General features: G+C 40.4%; 1 protein-coding gene across 1 annotated transcript; it reads right to left on the bottom strand.

Annotated features, from left to right (window-relative positions):
• Nucleotides 1-4,333: 4,333 nt before the first annotated feature.
• Nucleotides 4,334-20,763, bottom strand: PPP1R15B (protein phosphatase 1 regulatory subunit 15B). The gene is made up of 2 exons (XM_044076751.1): nt 19,207-20,763; nt 4,334-5,554 (listed from the first exon to the last, which is right to left on the bottom strand). Exons 1-2 carry the CDS (start codon nt 20,290-20,292, stop codon nt 5,357-5,359), a joined length of 1,284 nt encoding a protein of 427 aa, XP_043932686.1. The 5' UTR covers nt 20,293-20,763; the 3' UTR covers nt 4,334-5,356.
• Nucleotides 20,764-21,090: the final 327 nt, after the last annotated feature.

The raw sequence follows: 21,090 nt of genomic DNA, 5'->3' as shown, positions 1-21,090 counted from the left end.
CATAACCCACAAACTCAGGTCACTCCACAGCAAGTACAAATATGACTATGTCATTGTCCATGTTGGTGTGAACAACCTGAGACGTGCCTCCCTGGACTACATGAAGAGACATGGAAGAGATCTCCAATCTTGTAGCCCAGGCAGGTATGACCCTAGCCCTGAGTAGCATCCTGCCATCACCCAGAATAATACCACAGTACAAGGACAAAATGATTGACTTCAACAATTGGCTAAGCTTCTGGTGTCATTCTAAGAGGATCCAGTATCTGTCTGCCTGGGACGACATGGTCGACAGACCACAATACTTTGCCAGAGATGGCCTGCACCTGTCACCCCTGGGATTCCGGATACTGGCTAAGGGTCTTGCCGCCCCTATAAAGCCTTTTTCAAGCAAGGTTCAAATGACAATTTCACCACCGTAACAGGAACAGGCAAGCAAAAACTGAGGGTAATGCTACTCAATGCTAGAAGTCTAAATCTCAAAATGCACTCACTCGAGGCACTCCTTAAAATGGAGAACATCAATATCTGTGCAGTGACTGAGACCTGGTTCAAGGCTCTAGAGAGCAACCCTGCATTACCAGGCTATAACTCATACCACATTTTCCGGCCATCTAACCTGGACCAGAACACCAAAGGCAGAGGTGTGTCCATATTCATTAAGGATATCCACACCTCCAGGCTAGTTGCGCAGCAAAATGCATCAGAGGTTATCCAAGTGCAACTAACTCTGGGAAAAACTGCAATCCAAATTGTAGCTTGCTACAGATCCCCCACCATGCCCCAGGATTCCCACTCCTCTTTTCTTGATATACTGGAAAATATTAAGGTTCAACCAAACACCCTAATAATGGGTGATTTCAACTACCCCATCATTAACTGGGAAAACTACTCATGTACGAACTCCTTCAATCAACGCTTTCTGGAATTCATAAATTCCAATGCCCTGGATCAACTTATCCACACCCCCACCAGGGGCAACAATATCCTAGACCTAGTCATTACCAACATGAGTGACTGATGTTCCACACCTGAAGTCAACTCCTTGTAGGTCAGATCCAACCATAAGCTAATCACCCTAGATATCTGCATCCCGCCCCCACCCACCATTAAGGAAACCATGGTAAAAAATTTCTCCAAAGCCAACTTCATGCTGCTTAAGACAGAAGTGGTGAACTTCATGACACCCATGCAGATGGGCAATACAGTCATGACTGCTGAATCCTACACAAATGCACTCTATAAGCACTTGCATGAGTGCATGGATCGTGCTATCCCAAACAGAACCAAGATGCTATCTTCCAAAAAAAAAGGAAGCCAATCTGGTGGTCCCCTGCCATAAACAAATTCTACAACAGAAGGAAGAAACTGTTGCAAAAGAGAGTAAAATCCCATGAGTGGAGGAGCTCCCTGGTTAGCCTCAGTAAGAAGCTGAGATCCCTTATAAGATCCTCCAAAGCTAGCTATGAAAACAAAATTGCCACTGATTCTAAGGGCAACCATAAAGCATTCTATAGCTACATCAAGAATCTCAATGGCAACACCCAGATCTGCTCTGAGTTACAGCACAACGGCACAAAAATTACAGAACCAACTGATATTGCCAACATCCTGGCAGATAGGTTCAGTGCTAACTTTACCCCCTCTCACCCCCCTAAAGGGCCCAGATCTATACAGGAAGAATGCACAGTCCCTGTAATCACATCTATGGAGGTAAAAGCTGCACTCTCTAAAACCAAAAACTTCATCCATGGGACCGAACAACATCCCAGGCTGTGTTTTACACAAACTTCAGAACGAACTGGTTCCACACCTAAGCACCATGTTCAATCATAGTCTCACGTCAGGCTTTGTGCCCACTGAATGGTGCACAGCAACAGTTATCTCACTCCACAAAGGGGATCCTGGGAACTATCACCCTATTAGCCTGACGAGGTTGGTCTGCAAGGCCATGAAATGTATCATCATGCAACTCATAAACAAAGACATCGGTAACCTCCAAACTCTGGACCCAACCCAGTTCGGGTTTGTGAAAGGCAGATCATGCCTTCTGAACCAGATTGACTTCCTTGAGGCAGTCACCAAAGCCATAGACGAGAGTAAGGTGGTTCACACAGCCTATCTTGACATCGCCAAGGCTTTCAACACCATCCCCCATTCTGCAATTATAGCTAAACTCACTAAACTAGGTATAAATCCCTACATCACAGGATGGGTTGCCAACTGACTCACAGACAGAACCCACACTGTAAAGGTTGCAGACTCCAAATCTGACTTCCAACCAGTGACAAGTGGAGTACCACAGGGTTCAGTCCTGGGACCTCTCCTGTTTGGTATCTATTTCTCTGAAGTACAGGCTAACACAGAAGGCCTCTGGCTAATGAAGTTCACAGATGACTGCAATCTAGGAGCCACAGTCGAGTCCCCAAATGATGTGGACATCCTACAGAAGGGCCTCACTGAGACAGATGCCTGGTGTCAGAGGCATGGCCTCAAGCTCAATGCCAAAAAGTGCATTGTCATCCCCTTTGGTAAAAACTCTGCACCTATGAACTACCACATACAGTCTACTTAACTCCAAATGTGTGATAAGAGACCCTGGGACCCAGGTGGACAGAAGTCTCTCCTTTGATAATCACATCACCATAGTAGTCAGGAAATCATTCTATGTGGCACACCTTATCACAAAAGGGTTCTCATCCAGGAAAAAAGAGGTCATTGTTCCTCTCTACTTGGCACTCCTTAGACCCATTATAGAGTACAACGCCCCTTTTGGAATGTATCTCACAAGACATCTACAGCATCTGGAAAGGCCACAGAAGTACCTCACAAAGAGGATTACTGGCCTCAAACAGATGCCCTACACTGACCGTCTCAAAAAACTCCAGCTTTACTCTGTAGCATATCTCCTACTCTGAGGAGATATCTGCCTAACATATAAAGCTATGTTAAACCCAGAGCTGTTGGACATGCTACACCTAAAGAAACCCCAATCCCTCTGAGCTACATGGTCTAGGGGCCTAAACCTTGTCACCACAATAAACAGGACATGCTGGATGGATAGATTCCTGTCCCATAGTCTTCCTATACTCTGGAACAAGCTACCCATCTATGTCAAGCAAAGTTCCTCATTAGCACTCTTCAAGAAAAATCTTGATGAATGGATGGGAAATAGGAAATACACCCTGGGGATCACTTCTGTGGCTCTGCTGGGGCACAGGAAATTAACTTTCTTGGGTGGCGTAAGCCAGGGAACCTTGTTGGCTAGGCTTACTTAGGCCCTTGGGCCGATAGCCTAGTACCTACCTATGAACTTATGAATATAAAATATTAAAAATGAGAACTGGTGTTTATTCTTACTGTTTACATTGGCTAGAAAATGTCTGAAATGAAGTCCACTTCCTCTTATGCCCCCTCCCCCCCCCAAATCATATTAAGAAGATTCTACCTATTTACGGTAACATTTTCCCTGCCTAGAGATTTAATTTATTTATTTACACTTTTTTGACTGTGTTAGTCCAACTAAGCCAATAGCCTCTTTTCATAAGAAACCCAAGATGGTATTCATATGAACTAGAAGAAATTTAGACAAGGCACCAGGGAAATTCTCCTACTGTTTTTGGTATGTGCCAAGGGGAATATATTACATCTACCCGAGTTACCACCAACTCTGGCATATGGGGCCTCAGTTTAACATGTCATCCAAAAATAAGATCTCTACAGTGCCATTACTAATGAAGTAAAACAGTAAAGGAAAAATGGATACTGCCAAATCTGATTACAGGCAAAGTCAGTTGCACACATTCACATTTTTATTTATCAGGCATTATCTTGTAATTGATTAATAAGCAACTGATTAGAATGCATTCTGCAAGAATTAACAATTGCTGTAACATTTCAGCCTTCTACATTTACTCATGTCATCTGCAATAACAGCATGAGGCAGCCTCTGATCTAAATTATGTCTCCTCAGTTCTCTACCTCTCATGTGATGCTGTCAAGCAAGAGCTGTAAAGAGCAATGCAGACAGGTTAAAATGAAAATGCTTAGGTGGAAACATTATGGACAAGAGGCGGAATTACACAAAATTATTCAATGAAAAAAGTAGCAAAGAAGAAAATTTTGACAGGGAAATAAGTCACATGATAAGAAACTGAATTCCAAAGAGTTTTTTTTCCAAATTTAGCCTGTGAATGCTGCTGTCAGATTAGTCACTGAAATTGTTTTTATGACTTCTATACAACATAAATGCAAATATGTAGTGCACCTTTGAAAATGTGATCCTAAGTTTAGTTGCACAATTTAAGAAAATGAACTGGAGTCTAAAATCAAAATGTATTTATTTATTTATTTGTATTTGTTTACTGGGAAAGTTTGCCTGAGCAGTGCCCTTTTTCAGTGGAGGCCGGGAGAGAAAATGTCTATTATACAGACATAGTGGACATCAATAGCATTGTTTCATCACTGTGGTTGGTTTCATTTGTGGGTAAAAGATCCATTATTCAGACATTGCTGACATCAGTTTCATCATTTAAAAACAGTTACATGGGTTGTATATGAATATATTTTTTAAAACACACGGAGGTATCTATAAGTGCAATATCATCAGTGTGCATATTTGTTAGTATAAACACTTGTTCAAAATCTAGGATATGAAAAGATAACTGCAGCCCAAAAAATGAAGGTGGCACAAGGAAGATAAATGAGATAAAATGATAAGGAGGGTTGTGCTAATAGTAAATTAAGTTTTGTGCAGCAGGGAGTTATGGCATAAATTCATGCAGCTGTATTAGTACCAGTTTAACCAGGGGTGGTGCAAGTACAGAGTCATTTATCTATCAGGTGTTGCTTCAACTGGCATTTTAAAGCTTCCAGACTATGGTATCATTTTTTTAAATATGGAAATCATTACATGGATTGATGACAGGCTATAGTAAACAATTTCATGGACCATAATTTACCAGCCATGATAAACATAATAATCTGGAAGGGCTATAAACTCAAATTGTAAGGGTTCTGTAGTTCACATTAAAACTGAAGTAAACAGAATAATGACACAGAGTCTTGAAATCTAATACAAAGTTACCTTTCATCCTGCTCCACAAATGCTTTCATCCAGAAATTAAATATCTTTGGGCAAGTCTGAAAAATGGTGCATTGATCAGCAGAATTATATTTTTATCTTTAATATTTTAAATTCTATGGCACTGTTAACACAAACTAAGTTTCAAAACACATCCTTCCCATAATTTCTTGATCTAGCAGGATGTTATCACATTAAAGCCCTGGCTAAACTTCAGGTTACCCAAATTCAGTGCTTACAAGACCCATCTTCTAGAATCTAAACATGACAGGTCTATACGCTCATATCAGACAGCAGTCTCTGTAAGGCTCTCCATCTGTGCTCTGGTGTGAAGCAGTAACTGATACTATATTCCACTTCTTTCACTCGCTTTTGGAATCTGCATCTGTCTCGTGCAAACTCTTCCCAAGGGCCTTTCCGATCCTCTTGGCTGTTTATATAATATTCAGTGATGTCATCACTGAAGGTCACCTGGAAAAGATAGAACATACATACTTCAGGAATTATGTCAAGCTCCACATCTATTTTCTCTTAAACAAATATAGCTACTTGGAAGAGAAAATGCTGAATACTCTTAGTTCCCCCCCAAAGTGTACTATGTAAACACTGCACTTTCAATGGTCTGTAGACCTTTGATGTGAAATGTCCACATGGTGTACTGTCATTTCAGTTTCTTCCACTGCTAATACAGTTTCATATATTTTCTTTTCAAAAATATTTGAAAACTTTTGTTAAGATTGTTGTAATAGCCCAGAAACACAAATTAAGATTCCGAAGACATGTCATATTTATGACCAACACTTTCACAAGTCACCACTCAAAGATAATATTACTGTACATAATCTGTGGTAAGTGTAAAAATGCAAACTGAAGTCAGGTTAAGCTATTTTAACAAAACCCCAAAAACTATAGGTAAAGAACTTAGTTTGTAAATTAAATTATTTTCGGCATTTTTCTGTTAAATATCACTCATGGATTTCAACTCGTTGCACACTTTGTGTGTACTTCCTCTACAGCACAGAGTGAATTAGTCAACATGTCTCTCTTAATGCACTGAAATGGCAAAGTGAATACCAGCTGTTCAACAGTACTGACCTCTTAAAGACTCGTAAAGCACATCCAGTTTTGTACTTGTTGTTCTTCATGTCTCAAACCTGGATCATGGCTAAAAAGGATTGTCAAACTCACCTATACATTTACCAATTTTTGAAATAAAAGAGTTTGTTAGTAATCCCTGGAGATAAAATAGTCCATTTCAGAAAGCCACAGAAAACTAGCCCTGTTCCACATGAAGACGTCTTGGGTGATCCATCTAGCCTACTTATAAAAAGCTGCAATGGACTGTGATGCAAGAAAAAAATATGCAGCAGTGCATGAAGGTCCATAAACTCAGACTTTTAGTAAGTCAGTAAATTAAATGTTGAAAGACAAAATGTAGCAGGCTGACTAAAGTGAAAACAAGAAAAAAAATGATTCTACAAGTAACCAACAACCACTGAGTGGAATAATTTGTTGGAATATTATGGACATGCCATTCCCCTAACTTAAAATAAGAAGCAGTCTTTCACATTTTATTACTGGCTATGTGGAAATCAGTGTCGAAGTATTAGGGAACTACCATTATATTTTACAATTTGTCATAATGATTTCATCCATAAAGCTACACCAGGCAAACAAACTGAATTACTGCTGAGACAGTTCATGCACTAACTAAAAGTCAGGATGAACCCAGGAAGGTTTTTGCCTATGACCCCTTAACACACAAATATATGCTACATGCAAATGTCTACAGCAAAGCAATTCTATGGCCTCCTCTTTCTTCCAGAATAATACTGATCTATTCCAGCCCCTGCTCACACACACAATGTGAAAATGATAGAAAAAAGCAATAAATATATCTCTACTAATTGTGCATCCTCTCTCTCACTACTCATCTACCCAGTAAAGAAATAAATGCATGTGCTTCTGGTACCCTAGCTTTTCTCTGCTGGTTCTCAGTGATCAATTTCTTAGAAGTTTTTTTTTTTCTTCCATCTTTCGGGTCAGCATCCTTCATTCTCCTCATCAGTGGTCTATTTCTTATTTTAACACTATAATGTATGCCCTGCGGGCTGTTATCTTTACATTGGTCAGTGAACTCCTAATTGTCTTCAGCAAAGTGGCAAAACAGAGGGACCATTTTTCTTGGGTGATAACTCCTTGCAGTTATCAAATATATAGACAGCATAATTTTCTTTAGTCATTTCCCCATGAGTAATGTCTTGTAGTGACGAGATGCATATAACTGCCCATGTATGTATTCAGGCAGACTGAAGAAGGGCACATTTAAGCTGAATGTTTTTCTATATGTTTTCCTTCTCTGCCTGCAGACCACCAAGCCCTCCACAATCAGATATGATCACATTTGTTCATTAGGAATCTGTCAGATTTCCCAGGATGAGAGCCCTTCAAGGGTTCTGTCATCCAGGCAGCTGTCATGGTATTTGTGCTCTCAAAAGCACCTATTAGCTTAACTCCACTGTGCTGTGCAGGACATAGTGATATTCATTTTGTTTGTAACTGCAAGAGTATATATACTTTTATGTGATCAAAACTGACTTGCAGGCTGCAAGTACTGTTTGCAAAATCCATCTGCTGCCTACCGATAATATGTGATGGACAGGGATTAAGAGGCTTAACTCACATATAGCTTCTGCCAGTTTTTGTTTGCAGTGGAACCAGCGAGTCAGCAAGTTGACTCCTTGCTGAGCTGTAATTCAACGGATCATAGTGGAAGTATATCATGAGCATATTCCACATAACTCTACAAGGAAATATTTTCTGTGCTGTTTCCTTTGTGTTTAAGTAATCTTAATAAGGCAGCTGTATTATTACTCAGACTGAAAGCTAAATTAAATACAGGCAGCCATCCAATATGCCAAGATTGTAAACAGAGCAGATAAGATGCTAAGGTGCACTTAAAAAGGCATCCCCATTGTCACTTGCTTGGGAGTTGTAATCATCATGAGGGCAAAGGGCAAAAACAGTTCAGTGAAAGGCAATCAAGGCTGTGCAAGATCCTAGGCAAAGGTTAATGAGTCACATCACTTTTGTTGAGAAACTAGGCACTGTTACCGACAGCTTTATTTGCTTACCTGTTTCTGTTGTCTCTGAACATCTGATGGGCTGTCCAATGATAATCACAAGAAGGGGTGTTTTCCCCACCTTCTTTTCTGCATGACTGCACATCAAGAAGGTTATGAGACAATCAGCTAACAGAGTATTCCTGCCACACTGCGTTAGCTGCCTACTAATATATAGAGTATCTTCTCATTACTGTGCAGCTCATCTAACTTTCTTACCTCTTCAGAAGAGCTGTGATTACAAAAACCAGTGCACATGAAAGCAATCTCCTCCTCACAATGTGGGCAGAAATACATCTAAACATTTATGATCTAACATACAAGAGCAATTCAGGGACAGCTGGCACACTCAGCAACTTTACCCCATATGATTCTTGTGTGCATCTTTATCATCTGAAGAAATAATCTTTGCTACTTAACTCTGTGGCTTACCCAGATAACACAAGTCTCATCAGTGTGATTATTATTACTATTATTATCACTGTAGTTCATACTGTGCTGCAAATATGCTCCAACTCTGGGGTGAAGACAACTTTGTTAAACACCACTCTGATGTAAGAAACATGATTAATAAAGTTTGTTAAGCATATTTTAATACTGTTGAACTCTACTCTCACTGTAAAGCATAAACAGTAGTCATCACAGAACATAGGAGAAAAGCTTAAACAGCTCAAAAAGCTGTAGTGACTTTAAGCTGCTATATATATAATTTTTGTGGCAGCACAAAAAGCATTACATCTTTTAAAGCTGTCACTGAATCAAATACATCTTGCTTCTGGCCATGGTCTGTTAGGAGGCACTATGCATATCACAACTTTCAGAGCTGTGACATACTTAGTGCTCTAGCAGATTCTCTTCTTTTTGTACTCTTTTTCTCTGTCTTGGTGGGCACTAATGTATTTAAATCTCCATATACTACAACTTCTGTGTCAGCCCTAACTTGAAACTCCTACACCTTCTCTCTTTCTCTGTCTCTCTATAACTAACAGTAGATGAACCAGGTAAAGCCGCATGCAAAACAAAGAATTACGATCCTATCTCCTAAATCATAACCAAGTAGTTATATGCCTCTAAACAGATGTTAAGATTCACATTTCAAACTATTCTTAGTTCCACACTTGGGGAAAATTTCTTGACAAACATTTCCCACACATATAACAACTTTGTTATGTTCAAAGTTCTAATCATAACTCTTGAAGTTTGGAAGAACGAAATCCCTAGAGGTACCACCTAGAATTCTCACTACTAGAGTCCTCTACAAGTTCTCCCTGTATGACTTCAAACTTGAACTTTCGGTAGTGAACTGGACACCATTTGCCACTGCTCCATTTTGATGAAGCCAAAGAATTCTTTACTATCCTACTGGCCCTTCAACAACAGTTTGTCTTGGTAAAGACACTGCAGATTAAAGACAGCACTCATGTAAGTGTAACTACTGAGATTCTTAGGATCATGGTTAATATAGGTAAGGCCTGACTTCTTTTCCAAAAGACAAGAACCCGGACTGAATACATTTCCTATAATAATCTTAGAAACACAAGCATTGGAAGTAAAAGTGAAAGCAAGCAAAGTTACTTTACTAGAATATAAACAAAGACCTTAGAAGAGACCCCAAACTTCTAGGAAGGGAGCCACTTATTTCTGAATGGTGCCTCCCAAGCAGTGGGTCAGGGGGAAAGAGGCTTTGGAGTGTTTACATCTCACAAGATAAAGGAGGACTTAGCATTGTTTTGATTGCATCTTTTGCTTGCAATCACTAATTCATTGGAGAAGGAAACTTTTTATCATCCTTTGACCTAATATTTAACTTGAATGCCTGTCATCACATTCTCTTGAAGGGAATGCTCAGATCATTTTGATGATGCCTTTTGGTGGTCATACAGAAAGCAGCTAAATTTTCTGTCAATGGTCAACACCCTGATCAATGCCCTTAAACATGCAAAACGGCAGGGGACTACAATCTGTTAAATAATAGCAAACCAGTTAGTTTTCTGCCATACCATTAATTTAATTAACTGTTTGGCAGATGGTTTTCTGCCATACTATTAATTTCATTAACAGTTTGGCAGATAGCTAATAACTTGTAACTATTTGGCAATTATTCGATTAAATAATTAAGGAGTACTTCCATAATGATGTCACCACATCCCGATGGACATACTAATTGAAAAAGTACACCAAATGGAATCCAGTTTCCAGCATTTACAGAACTTTTAAAAGTTAAATATTTGGTGAAAGGCTGACAAAAAAAAAGTTTCCTTCTACAACAACTTTGTGATCACAAGCACAAAGATACAATCGGGAAAACAGCAACTCTTTCTATTATTTCTGCTGATTTGAACTTGATCTTTAAAGCATGAAATATTCCAGTCAAGTGAACAACACCAACAGTATCAGTCACAAGCAACTTGTTTTCTGCACAGTCTCATGAAATACCTTCTTTAAAGGCCTACCTGCTGACAGATAGGGTCAATGTGATGGCATTATATTCCTAGCAGGGTGCCATACTTTCTCTTCTTTTACAGAAAGATTTTTTCAGACTTGACTCTGCATACATTATTAAGACTAGCTTAATGGCTGGCATGGTTAGTAAGTCGCATCTGTGTTCCCTGCCACAGACTTTGGATATATTTTTCAAGGAATCCTGGGGTCATTAAGCTAAGCACAGCCCTTTTGATGATATACAGAGTTCTGCAGAAACACACACCTGGCACTGAGATGTGCAAAAATATTCTTGTTATCTAGGTCCAATCTCAAAACGGATTGCAAGATCTTAACAGATCTTGTACTCCTGCTATGAATGCACTCCTTCCTGAAATTCAGAAATCTTCTCAGCATAACCTCAAAATGAAACTAAAAATCACAAAGCTGTCAAGTGCTATTATGTAGAAATAGCATAACTCAAAGAAATATAGACTTTACTATATGACTTGGAAGTCATCTGTAGCTACATACTGTGCTAGATGAGCAAAATATCTGCTGATGAGTGACGTTTTATGAAATTTCCCTACCTCTTCAAAGTTACTCCCTACTACATTCTAATTTATTCCAGCAATTCCTGACACTGTCATTAATTTCCCCTAATAAGCTTTATCCTCTTCAAGGTCATAGGGAGACGGAGAATATCCCTGCTAGCAATAGGCATAAGACAATGAACCAGTCTGGGACTTGATGCCAGTCCAGTCCCAGGACATGCCCTGGCCCATACAAACTCATATGAACATACATCTATGGGTATTTCTGGGGAATACTAGTTAACCTACTGGCTTGCCTTTGATGTGTGGGAGGAAACTGAAGACCATGGAGAAAAACCCAGAAAAACTCTATGATGGCATTCAGAGTTTACATAAAAGGCAACTGGGCAGGGAGCCAGACACAAGAACCAAGTCTTGTGACACTGTAGCATTAATGTGCCGTCTTCTAATTGTGTCATTTTCATGCTGTTTCTTCCTCCTCCTCCTGCTCTTCCCTTCAAGACAGTTCCTGGGTTCATTTCTCAGGTTTATGACCTACAAGCCTTCAAGAGGCTTGAACACCATAGCCACACCTCAATATTTTTCTACTACTCGGATATATATTACTTTTGAAAAACTTAATGATAGTGTTTCTGAATAATATACTGCATAATCATGAAAGATGCGGTACAATTTATCTATCATATTTTCTAATACTAATATTTATGCTTAGTATTAGGTTCCTCAATTTACTGTTAAATGCCCTAGAACTGCATTCTGGGTAAAGACTTTACAACAGAAGCGGAACAAAGATTGCCATGCTGAGAAGAGATCATGACTTAGTAACCGAAATAAAGCAGAATATAATGATAAGAAGTCTCTAGTTTTACTGCCCTTACCTTTTTAAACTGTTACAGGTGGCTTGTTCTAAACTTTTAAAATGCTGCACTCTTTTCATAGGTTCATACTAGGCTATCTGCCCTGGGGCATTTATAAGCCTAGCCCGATTGTGTTTGGCTTACGCCACCCCTTGATTTGAGTATACTGTGCCCTTTTTAAAGTTTAGTTTACTGTGCCTCTGTCTAATAGTGACACGGAAGTAATCCCCAGGACAAACCTACGATCCCCCATCCACTCATCAAGATTCTTCTTGAAGAGAGTCAGTGAGGTGCTCTGCCTAACATGAATTGGAATTCTATTCCAGAGTGAAGGGAGCCTCTGGGTTATGAATCTGTCCCTCCAGCATGTTCTATTTATTTCTGTGCTGAGGTTCAAGTCCCTCGAGCGCGTGGCTCTAAGGGATTTAGATTTACTGAGGTGGAGCATGTCCATTAATTCTGGGTTGGACATAGCTTTATATGTCAGGCATAGATCGCCTCGAAGTAGGCAGTATGCAACTGAGTAGAGCTGGAGTTTTTTTAACCGAGCAGCATATGGCATCTGTTTGAGTCCCTTGATCCTCCTGGTGAGGTACTTTTGGGGTCTTTCTAATTGCTGCAGGTGTCGGGTAAGGTACAACCCAAAGGGGGCATTGTATTCTATGATGGGCCTGATGAGGGATGAATAAAGGGGCACGATTACCTCTCTTGATCTAGATGTGAATCCTTTCATGATGAGGTGGGCTATGTAGAAGGTCTTTCTAACCACTTTGGCAATGTGGTTGTCAAAGGAGAGATTGCTATCAACTTGGGTCCCCAGATCCCTAATTACTTTCTCTGTACTTAATGGGTTACCACCTATGTGGTAATTTGTGGGCACATTGTTTTTGCCAAAGGGTATGACTATACACTTTTGGCATTTAGCTTTAGACCATGGCTCTGGCACCAGTTATCCGTCTCTGCGAGACCTTTTTGAAGGATGTTTGTGTCAGCTGGAGAGTCGATTATGGCGCCCAGTTTGCAGTCATCTGCGAACTTGGTGAGCCATAGTCCTCCCACGTTGGCCTGTACCTCAGAAAAGTAAATACCGAACAAGAGAGGTCCCAGGACAGAACCTTGTGGGACGCCACTTGTGACCAGTTTTGAGTCTGACATGGCTCCAGCAACTCTGACTCTGTGGGTTCTGTCTTTGAGCCAGTTTGCGACCCATCTTTTGACATAGGGGTTTATATTTAGGCTGGATAGCTTATCTATGATGCCCGAGTGGGGTATTGTGTCAAATGCCTTTGCGAGGTCCAGATAGGCTGTGTGGACTGCCTTCCCTTCATCTATGGCCTTGGTGACTGTTTCGAAGAAGTCAACCAGGTTCAAAAGGCAGGATCTGCCCTTGACGAAGCCAAATTGGGTAGGATCTAGTGTCTGTAGGTCCCCAATGTCTTTGTTTATGAGTTCCATGATGATCCTCTCCATAGCCTTGCAGACTAGGCTAGTCAGGCTTATGGGGCGATAGTTTCCAGGGTCCGCAGAGGCGCCACCTTTGTGGAGTGGGACCACTGTTGCTGTACGCCATTCTTTGGGCACATATCCCGTAGTGAGGCTGAGATTGTACAGCAGTTTTACTTGAGGGATTAGTTCTTCATGGAGTTCATGTAGGACGCAACCCGGGACGCCATCTGGTCCCATGGAAGCAGTGTTTTTTGCTTTGGAGAGGGCGGCCTTTACCTGAGCATCAGAGATGTTTGGGAGGCTGCACTCTGCCGGGATAGATACTTGCTCTTTTGGGGGGGGGGTGGAGAAGTTTGCACTGAACCTGTCTGCCAGGATATTGGCGATGTCTGTGGGTTCAGTGTATTTTTTGTCGTTTAGAATCAACTCAGAACAAGTCTGGGAGTTGCATCCCAGGTTCCTAACATAACTGAAAAAAGCCTTATGATTGTCTTTAGTGTCCTGTGCAATTTTTCTCTCGAAGCTGGCCTTGGAGGATTTTATGAGGGATCGTAATTTTTTGCTAGTACTGATCAGAGATGCCTTCCCTTTTAGGGATTTTGCTCTATCATGTAGTAGCTTCCTCCTTCTGTTGTACAGTTTATTTATGGCTGGGGTCCACCAGACTGGGCGCCTGCCTTTGGATGATTGGGTCTTGATTTTGTTTGGGATAGCATGATCCATGCATTCCTGGAGATGTCCGTAGAATGCGTTTATATAGGATTCTGCAGTTCTGGCCCTGGGGCCTTGAAGGATTCCACTTCGGTTTTGAGAAGTGTGAAGTTCGCTTTTGAGAAGTTTTTCACTGTGGTTTTCTGGGCTGGGGGTGGGGTCGGGATGTGGATATCCAGTGAAATTAATTTATGGTCTGATCTTACCAATGAGGGATATACTTCTGGTATGGAGCATAGAGTCCCCATGTTGGTAATGATCAGGTCTAGTATGTTTTTCCCTCTTGTGGGAGTGGTGACTAGTTGTTCCATTGCATTTGAGTTTATAAATTCCAGGAACCTTTGGGCTAAGGTGCTGGGGCTTGAGTAATGCTCCCAGTCTATGTTTGAGTAGTTGAAGTCGCCCAATATAATGGTGTTTGGAGAGATCTTCATGTTCTCCAATGTTTTCAGGAAAGCCGAGTGGGATTCCTGACTTTGAGAGGGTGGTCTGTAGGATGCTATAAACTGAAAAGCAGTCTTGCCCACTGTCAGTTGCACACGGATGGTCTCCGATACTTCGTGCAATGCCACTAACCTGGAGGTGTGGATATCCTTGATAAATATGGAAACTCCCCCTCCTTTTGTGGTTCGATCCGGGTTTGGGGGCCGAAAAGCATGATATGAGGTATAACCTGGTAGTGCTGGGGTGCTCTCTTGAGCCTTGAACCAGGTTTCTGTCACTGCACAGATATCGATGTTCTCCATACTGAGGAGAGCTTCGAGTGCATGCATCTTGAGATTAAGACTTCTGGCATTTAGCAGCATTACCCCTAGTTTCTTGTTCCTTGTGCTGTCTATGGAGGTGGGTTTGACTTTTGAGCCTTGCCTAATAAAGGCACTTTGGGGGTGGCAAGAGCCTTTGCCAATATCCGAAAGCCCAGGGGTGACAGGTGCAAGCCGTCCCTAGCGAAGCAACGTGGCTTGTTGAGCATGTCATCCCAGGCTGACGGACACTGGATCCCCTTTGTTAAAATCGATCATTTTGTCTTTATACTGTGGCATCATTCTAGGTAAGGGTAAGGTGCTGCTCAAGGTCAGGGTCATACCGGCCTGGGCTACATGATCAGAGAGCTCCTCTATGTCTCTTTTCATGTAGTCGAGGGAGGTACGTCTCAGGTCATTCATGCCAGCATGTACAATGACTGAGTCATATTTGTATTTGCTTTGGAGTGACCTGAGTGCTTGCGTTATGTGACGGATCCTAGCGCTCGACAGGCAGCTCACTGTGACCTTCTCTTTATTCAGCCTGGTGAGCGGGACGTCAGTGTGTCTGACAATAGAGTCACCTATTACAAGAGTATTAGGTGTGTTATTCAGCCTTAAGGGCTGTGACTGCTTGGCACACTGACTTTGTAACGCTATGTGTTGTACGTGTTTTGTTTTGGGGTAGCGTTTGCTTGGATGTCTGCTTTGGAGGTCTCTGTTGCTTAGGTAGATTTTTATTTAGAGCCTCTGAGTATGTTTTTGTGTTTTTATGTGTTTGGTTCGCTGTTGTGGTGGGACTATGTGATACTGGAATTGTGTTGTGTGAGGTTACCTTCTCCTCCTGACAGGTTACACCAGTTTTGAGATGAGAGAGCTCAGCCTCCAGTTTGGCTATATGGTTGCATCTCTCACATATATTTGAACCTGTTTGGAGGAGGAGAGGGTTGTCTGTGTACATGAGACAGTTGTAACATTGCCTCAAAATTCCCAGATTCACCAGCTGGACTGGAGAGGAAACCATTGACTGACCTTTGGATATGCTAGAGTAATATAGGGAACTGAATTAAAACGGACCAATAGGGGACAAGGTAATCGTAGAGAGTATAAGAGTAAGTAGTGCTTATGGTTTATTAGTGCTAACTTGTAAGATTACTTATTTGGACCAGTGAGGGGCCTTAGAATGAGAATATGGTGTTTAATTTGAGAGACGGAGCAGTTCTAAGGGAAAAAGTGAAGAGCAGACTTTGTGGAGCCAGGAATAGTTTAAACCCAATTAGGTGGCGCTGGCCGATGTTGCGCTATGCGCAAAAACGCGCAAAACCGCACAAAAGAGGGTTTTAAGAGAGGGAGATCAAGGAGTTTGGAATTGACCCAAAATGGCCAATAAAACTACACTTTCAAGGCAGTAACCACTCCCACAGGGGCAGGCAGTCTGCTCAATGTTTATCACTGCCACTGATGAACACAGAGACTTCCCTTTAGCCCAAGCAAACAATGGCCTCCAAGAAACTTACAAACAGTTCAGAACAGCAAATCTGTAACTGAACTTTTTTAAATCTCAGAAAAGTGGGAAAAAAGCAAGATTTTTTTTTTTTTTTTTAAGGAAAGCAGAGGTTCACAAAATCAACAAGTTAGAACAGTGCAGTAAATGACCCCACACTTGAGTGCTAGGCCAGAGACAGATAAAATGCAAGTTTTAAGGAAAAAAACGATTTTAAAATTAGTGCAGGCAGGAAATTCAGTAATCAGCTCTAGGTTGTGTTCTAAATACAGTTACCAACACAGAAATCAAGTTTAACAAGCCAGAAAATGCTCAAAAGTAGATGGCAATGCAGAAAAACTTAACAAATAATCTGAAGCAAAATACTTAAACTCTCAAAAGTGGCTCCTTTCTTCTCTCAGCGTTTTCTCCTCTTGGTGGGTGCTTCACCAACAGCCAACAAGTCCGAAAAGACGCCAAAATCACGAGGCAATCGGGTTTTAAGAGAGGGAGATCAAGGAGTTTGGAATTGACCCAAAATGGCCAATAAAACTACAGTTTCAAGGCAGTAACCACTCCCACAGGGGCAGGCAGGCTGCTCAATGTTTATCACTGCCACTGATGAACACAGAGACTTCCCTTTAGCCCAAGCAAACAATGGCCTCCAAGAAACTTACAAACAGTTCAGAACAGCAAATCTGTAACTGAACTTTTTTAAATCTCAGAAAAGTGGGAAAAAAGCAAGATTTTTTTGTTTTTTAAGGAAAGCAGAGGTTCACAAGTATCAACAAGTTAGAACAGTGCAGTAAATGACCCCACACTTGAGTGCTAGGCCAAAGACAGATAAAACAATAAGTATGGATCAGTGAAGCATAAAGAGGAATGGCGATCACTGGTTTAGTCATACAGCTTACATTGTTACAGACATGAGGCAGCTCAACTTTTTCTCTAACCAACCCATTATACAACTAATGTGCATGCAGTTGTACAATGAAAACAAGTTAAAATTTCCTGCTCAGTCATGCTAGCTTTAATGAACATTTCACATATTTCACTTGTCTGTTTATTCTCTGTATAATGTTTACCTTGTTTGTCATATCTTCCACTTACATCTTGTCTGTCCTCAAAATAAAACTTTTGCCCAGTGAGACCTAGCAAGTCAAAAGAATGCTGTATATAAACAAACAAGAATCTTGGGAAGCTCAAGCTGCATGTCATATATGAAGAGTGAGTGACATAAAACTCTGACTATTTCAACTGCAGAAATATATTCCAGGAGGACAGTATGTACAGAGATAAGAAATACGTAATGTAACAGTATGACCAAGAAAATGAACATGGTAAGAGGCAATACGAGGAAACACTATACTGAGCAACATTTAAGGATACATGGAGCATATTAACAGTACAGATAAAACGGCAAATGTGGCTGAGGAAGTTAATGAGTCCTCACTAGAATAAACCATTAAAGCAGATACCTCACATCCTTTTTCTACCTCATTTTAAAGAAAACAAGCATAGTATGGCCTGATCATTCTTACTTTTCAATAATGTTTACATAAAATACCCTGGATACACTGACTGTAGCACACCCCATGTTTTTTTTTTCACTTATAAGGCAAGCATTGGTATTGGGACTGCACATCTAGAGAAGGAAAACAGAATAGTTTGTTTAGAAATAAATGGGACTGTCACTACAAGATGCATGACTTAATTTTAAAATAAATGTTACTTTTGCAGCAGCAGTTAATTTATTTAATATGTTTACTAATGGGAAAAGAGAAACATTCTATTAAATGACTCTGGCAACACTCAACCCTTTCCCCTGGCAATATCGCCTTCATGTTTAAATTGCATACTTTGCATCATTATATATTTGGAGGACAGTCTCATCTTCATGAATGAATGCAGCATTATCCATTACCTACTGTCACATGCTACCATTAGACAGTTTTTTGTTCTTGTCTTGATGTTCTTTTATAAAAGTAAACAATTCTGTGAAATGGTTGTGGCTTTAACAGTCTGCATCAAAATACACACACACACACACACACACATATATATATATATATATATATATATATATACATATATATTTTTTTTTTTTTTTTTTTTTTTTTTAAAGTATTGGTTACCACGCTTGGGCTTACTTAAATTTGCCACTTCTTCATCTACCAGAGTCTCAGTGACTTAACAATGGTTTAAATATCTCTTCCAATGCTTATATGCTGTTTAATGGTACATGACATCTGTTATCTTACATTGCAATACTTTCCCTGTCTAGCTAGAACTGTCTTATTTTGTCAATTAGGATAAACTAAAGAAATACAGCAAGTAAAAGATGACACAAATGTTGAAAAATGCAGTAAAAGCTTAAAGCACAACTCATAACATGTCACTACAGAAAAAAAAACGTTCTTCAGAGATTAAGTGCCCCGCAGGTCTGTATCTTGTTAATTTTGGAAAGAAAACACACAAAAAAAAAACTGCAGCTGATAATTGGTTGCACAGACCAACTAATTTGAAAAATGTATTACTCGTTTCAAAGCTGGGTTGCATACAGTTCCATAGCAGCCCATTTAGTAGTATTGTTGTTGTGGCATATATACTATGTACATGCGTTTTATATGAACAGATATGTAAAATATTTTCCAGCTATCATCATAACATATATACCCTGAACACAACTGCACCTTGTTGCCTCCAACTTGTAGGCTGTGCAAGGAAAGATAGACATCTAGATGTTGCTTTCTCCACTAAGCAGCATGCTTAAAAATTGGGTATACCTTTTTGTTTTTTGTTGTGGGTGCATTTCTGAAAACCTCCAGAAGAACGTTTGTGGCTTCTGAAAAACCGCTATCGAATCTTTCATCGCTGTCGTGGGATGGAGTAACGTAAGAACTGATGTTAGGCAGCTTTGTAGTGCTTTTTTCCTTCAAGTGAACATCTGCATCTTTCTTACTTCCAACAGGTTGAAACTGTGCTCTAAAATTGAAAGGGTTGTAAGGGTCGTTGCAATTTTCAAAATATTTCCAGAGTTCCAAATTCTCAGCATAACAATCTTCCTCAAACTCATCATCACTTTCATCATCAGAGCTGAAAGAACCAGAATCCGAGAAAGCTTCAGGACAGATCAAGTCTTCTCCCTCGTCCTGCAAAAGATCGACTTCTGTATCTTGTGAGACAACAGTCGGTCCACTGTACATTTGTGCTGTAAAGTTATACAGGTTATAAGGATCAGCACAGCTGTTGAAAGAATTCCAAAGTTCATTTTCACTATCAGAATCAACATCTGAGCACGAGCAGTCACTACCAAATCCATGGTCACCGTCATCATCACCACCACAGCCTGAGATGTTACCATCCCCTATCTCTTCACAACCTAAAATGCTGTTAATATATGGGTTCTGGCAGGTAGGTCTACAAACAACCACCACATTTGTATAGTGTGTGGCTTTCATTTTGTCACCATTTCCCACACCGTCTTTGACTGAAAGTAAGACAGAAGTTTGGTTGGGTTTGCACCCTTCGTTTTGGTTTGTTTTTCCTAAATATCGTGATGTGTCTGCACTGTTCCTCTGTAGTTTAGGCGTTTTGTAACAAATACAAGACCTTTCAAACACACTAGTTGCATAAACGTTCCCACAATGATCAGAGTGCAGTACAGCTACATTCCTGTCTTCAGGACTCTCATATTCGCCGAGCTTCATTGCATGACTATTAAACTTTATTTCCAGGTTACAAAGGCCAGAGTATTGATCAGGTAGGTGATCTATCACATCGCTCTCCATTTGCAAGAAGTAGAACTGATTTTGCAGCTGACAGACTTCTGGCATGACCCACGACGAAAAGCCATTGTTTTTGCATTCCATTGTGACATATCCAGGATTTTCTCAACACAATTACTCGAACATATGATCCTTTTTGACAGACAAGGCAGGGAAGACTTCATTACAGTTTGGGAATGCGAAGCTTTATTACGTGCTGTCAGCTTTCGAACTCCTGAAGCTCAGCAACTTTCACTTTGCGTCCCTTGACTCCGGAGTGCTGACGTTGGTGACGTCTTTATTTGTCAGATAATTTTGTAGACTTTTTTTCCGCATGCGAAAAAAAAATGCAGGCGACTGGGCCCGTGTTGGTGTCTTATATTTGCGTTTAATCAGCATGTTTTTAGGAAGTTGGTATAAAACAGGCAGTACTCATATTAAAAAATAAATAAATAAAATATTTTCACCCCACACAATGCCTGCCCATCTCTACGCGGGACGGTCCATGTTTGAGAAGTTGCGATTCTTGCGATAAAATTTGAAAATATGTCACATTTCCTGAAGCTGTATGACAAAAAAATAGCTTAAGGTTCCTCTAATAGTTGCGTAAAATACAAATTGTGTACGTCAAACATGTCAATGTGACATGAAACAACTCAAATTTTGTAAAAGTGGGCCTATACTATGGCATCAAACTGAAGGTTACTCCTCTACACTGGCTGTGAGTATGATTTATCCTGCAACGTTACAATTTTCCATAAAAAGTATCCCGGTTTGGGCATCCGAAAAGGTGGCAACAATCCTCCAAAAAAGCATACACACGGGGAGAGGAGATACAAACACCGCGCAGTCAATGACTCAAAGAACGGACTGAATTTTAGCCTTAAAACTGTAGCCACAAGC

Source organism: Protopterus annectens, chromosome 7.part0, assembly GCF_019279795.1.
Source record: "Protopterus annectens isolate FY-2018-M chromosome 7.part0, PAN1.0, whole genome shotgun sequence".
NCBI classification, from domain to species: Eukaryota; Metazoa; Chordata; order Ceratodontiformes; family Protopteridae; genus Protopterus; species Protopterus annectens.
This window is presented reverse-complemented; position numbering and strand designations above follow the sequence as displayed.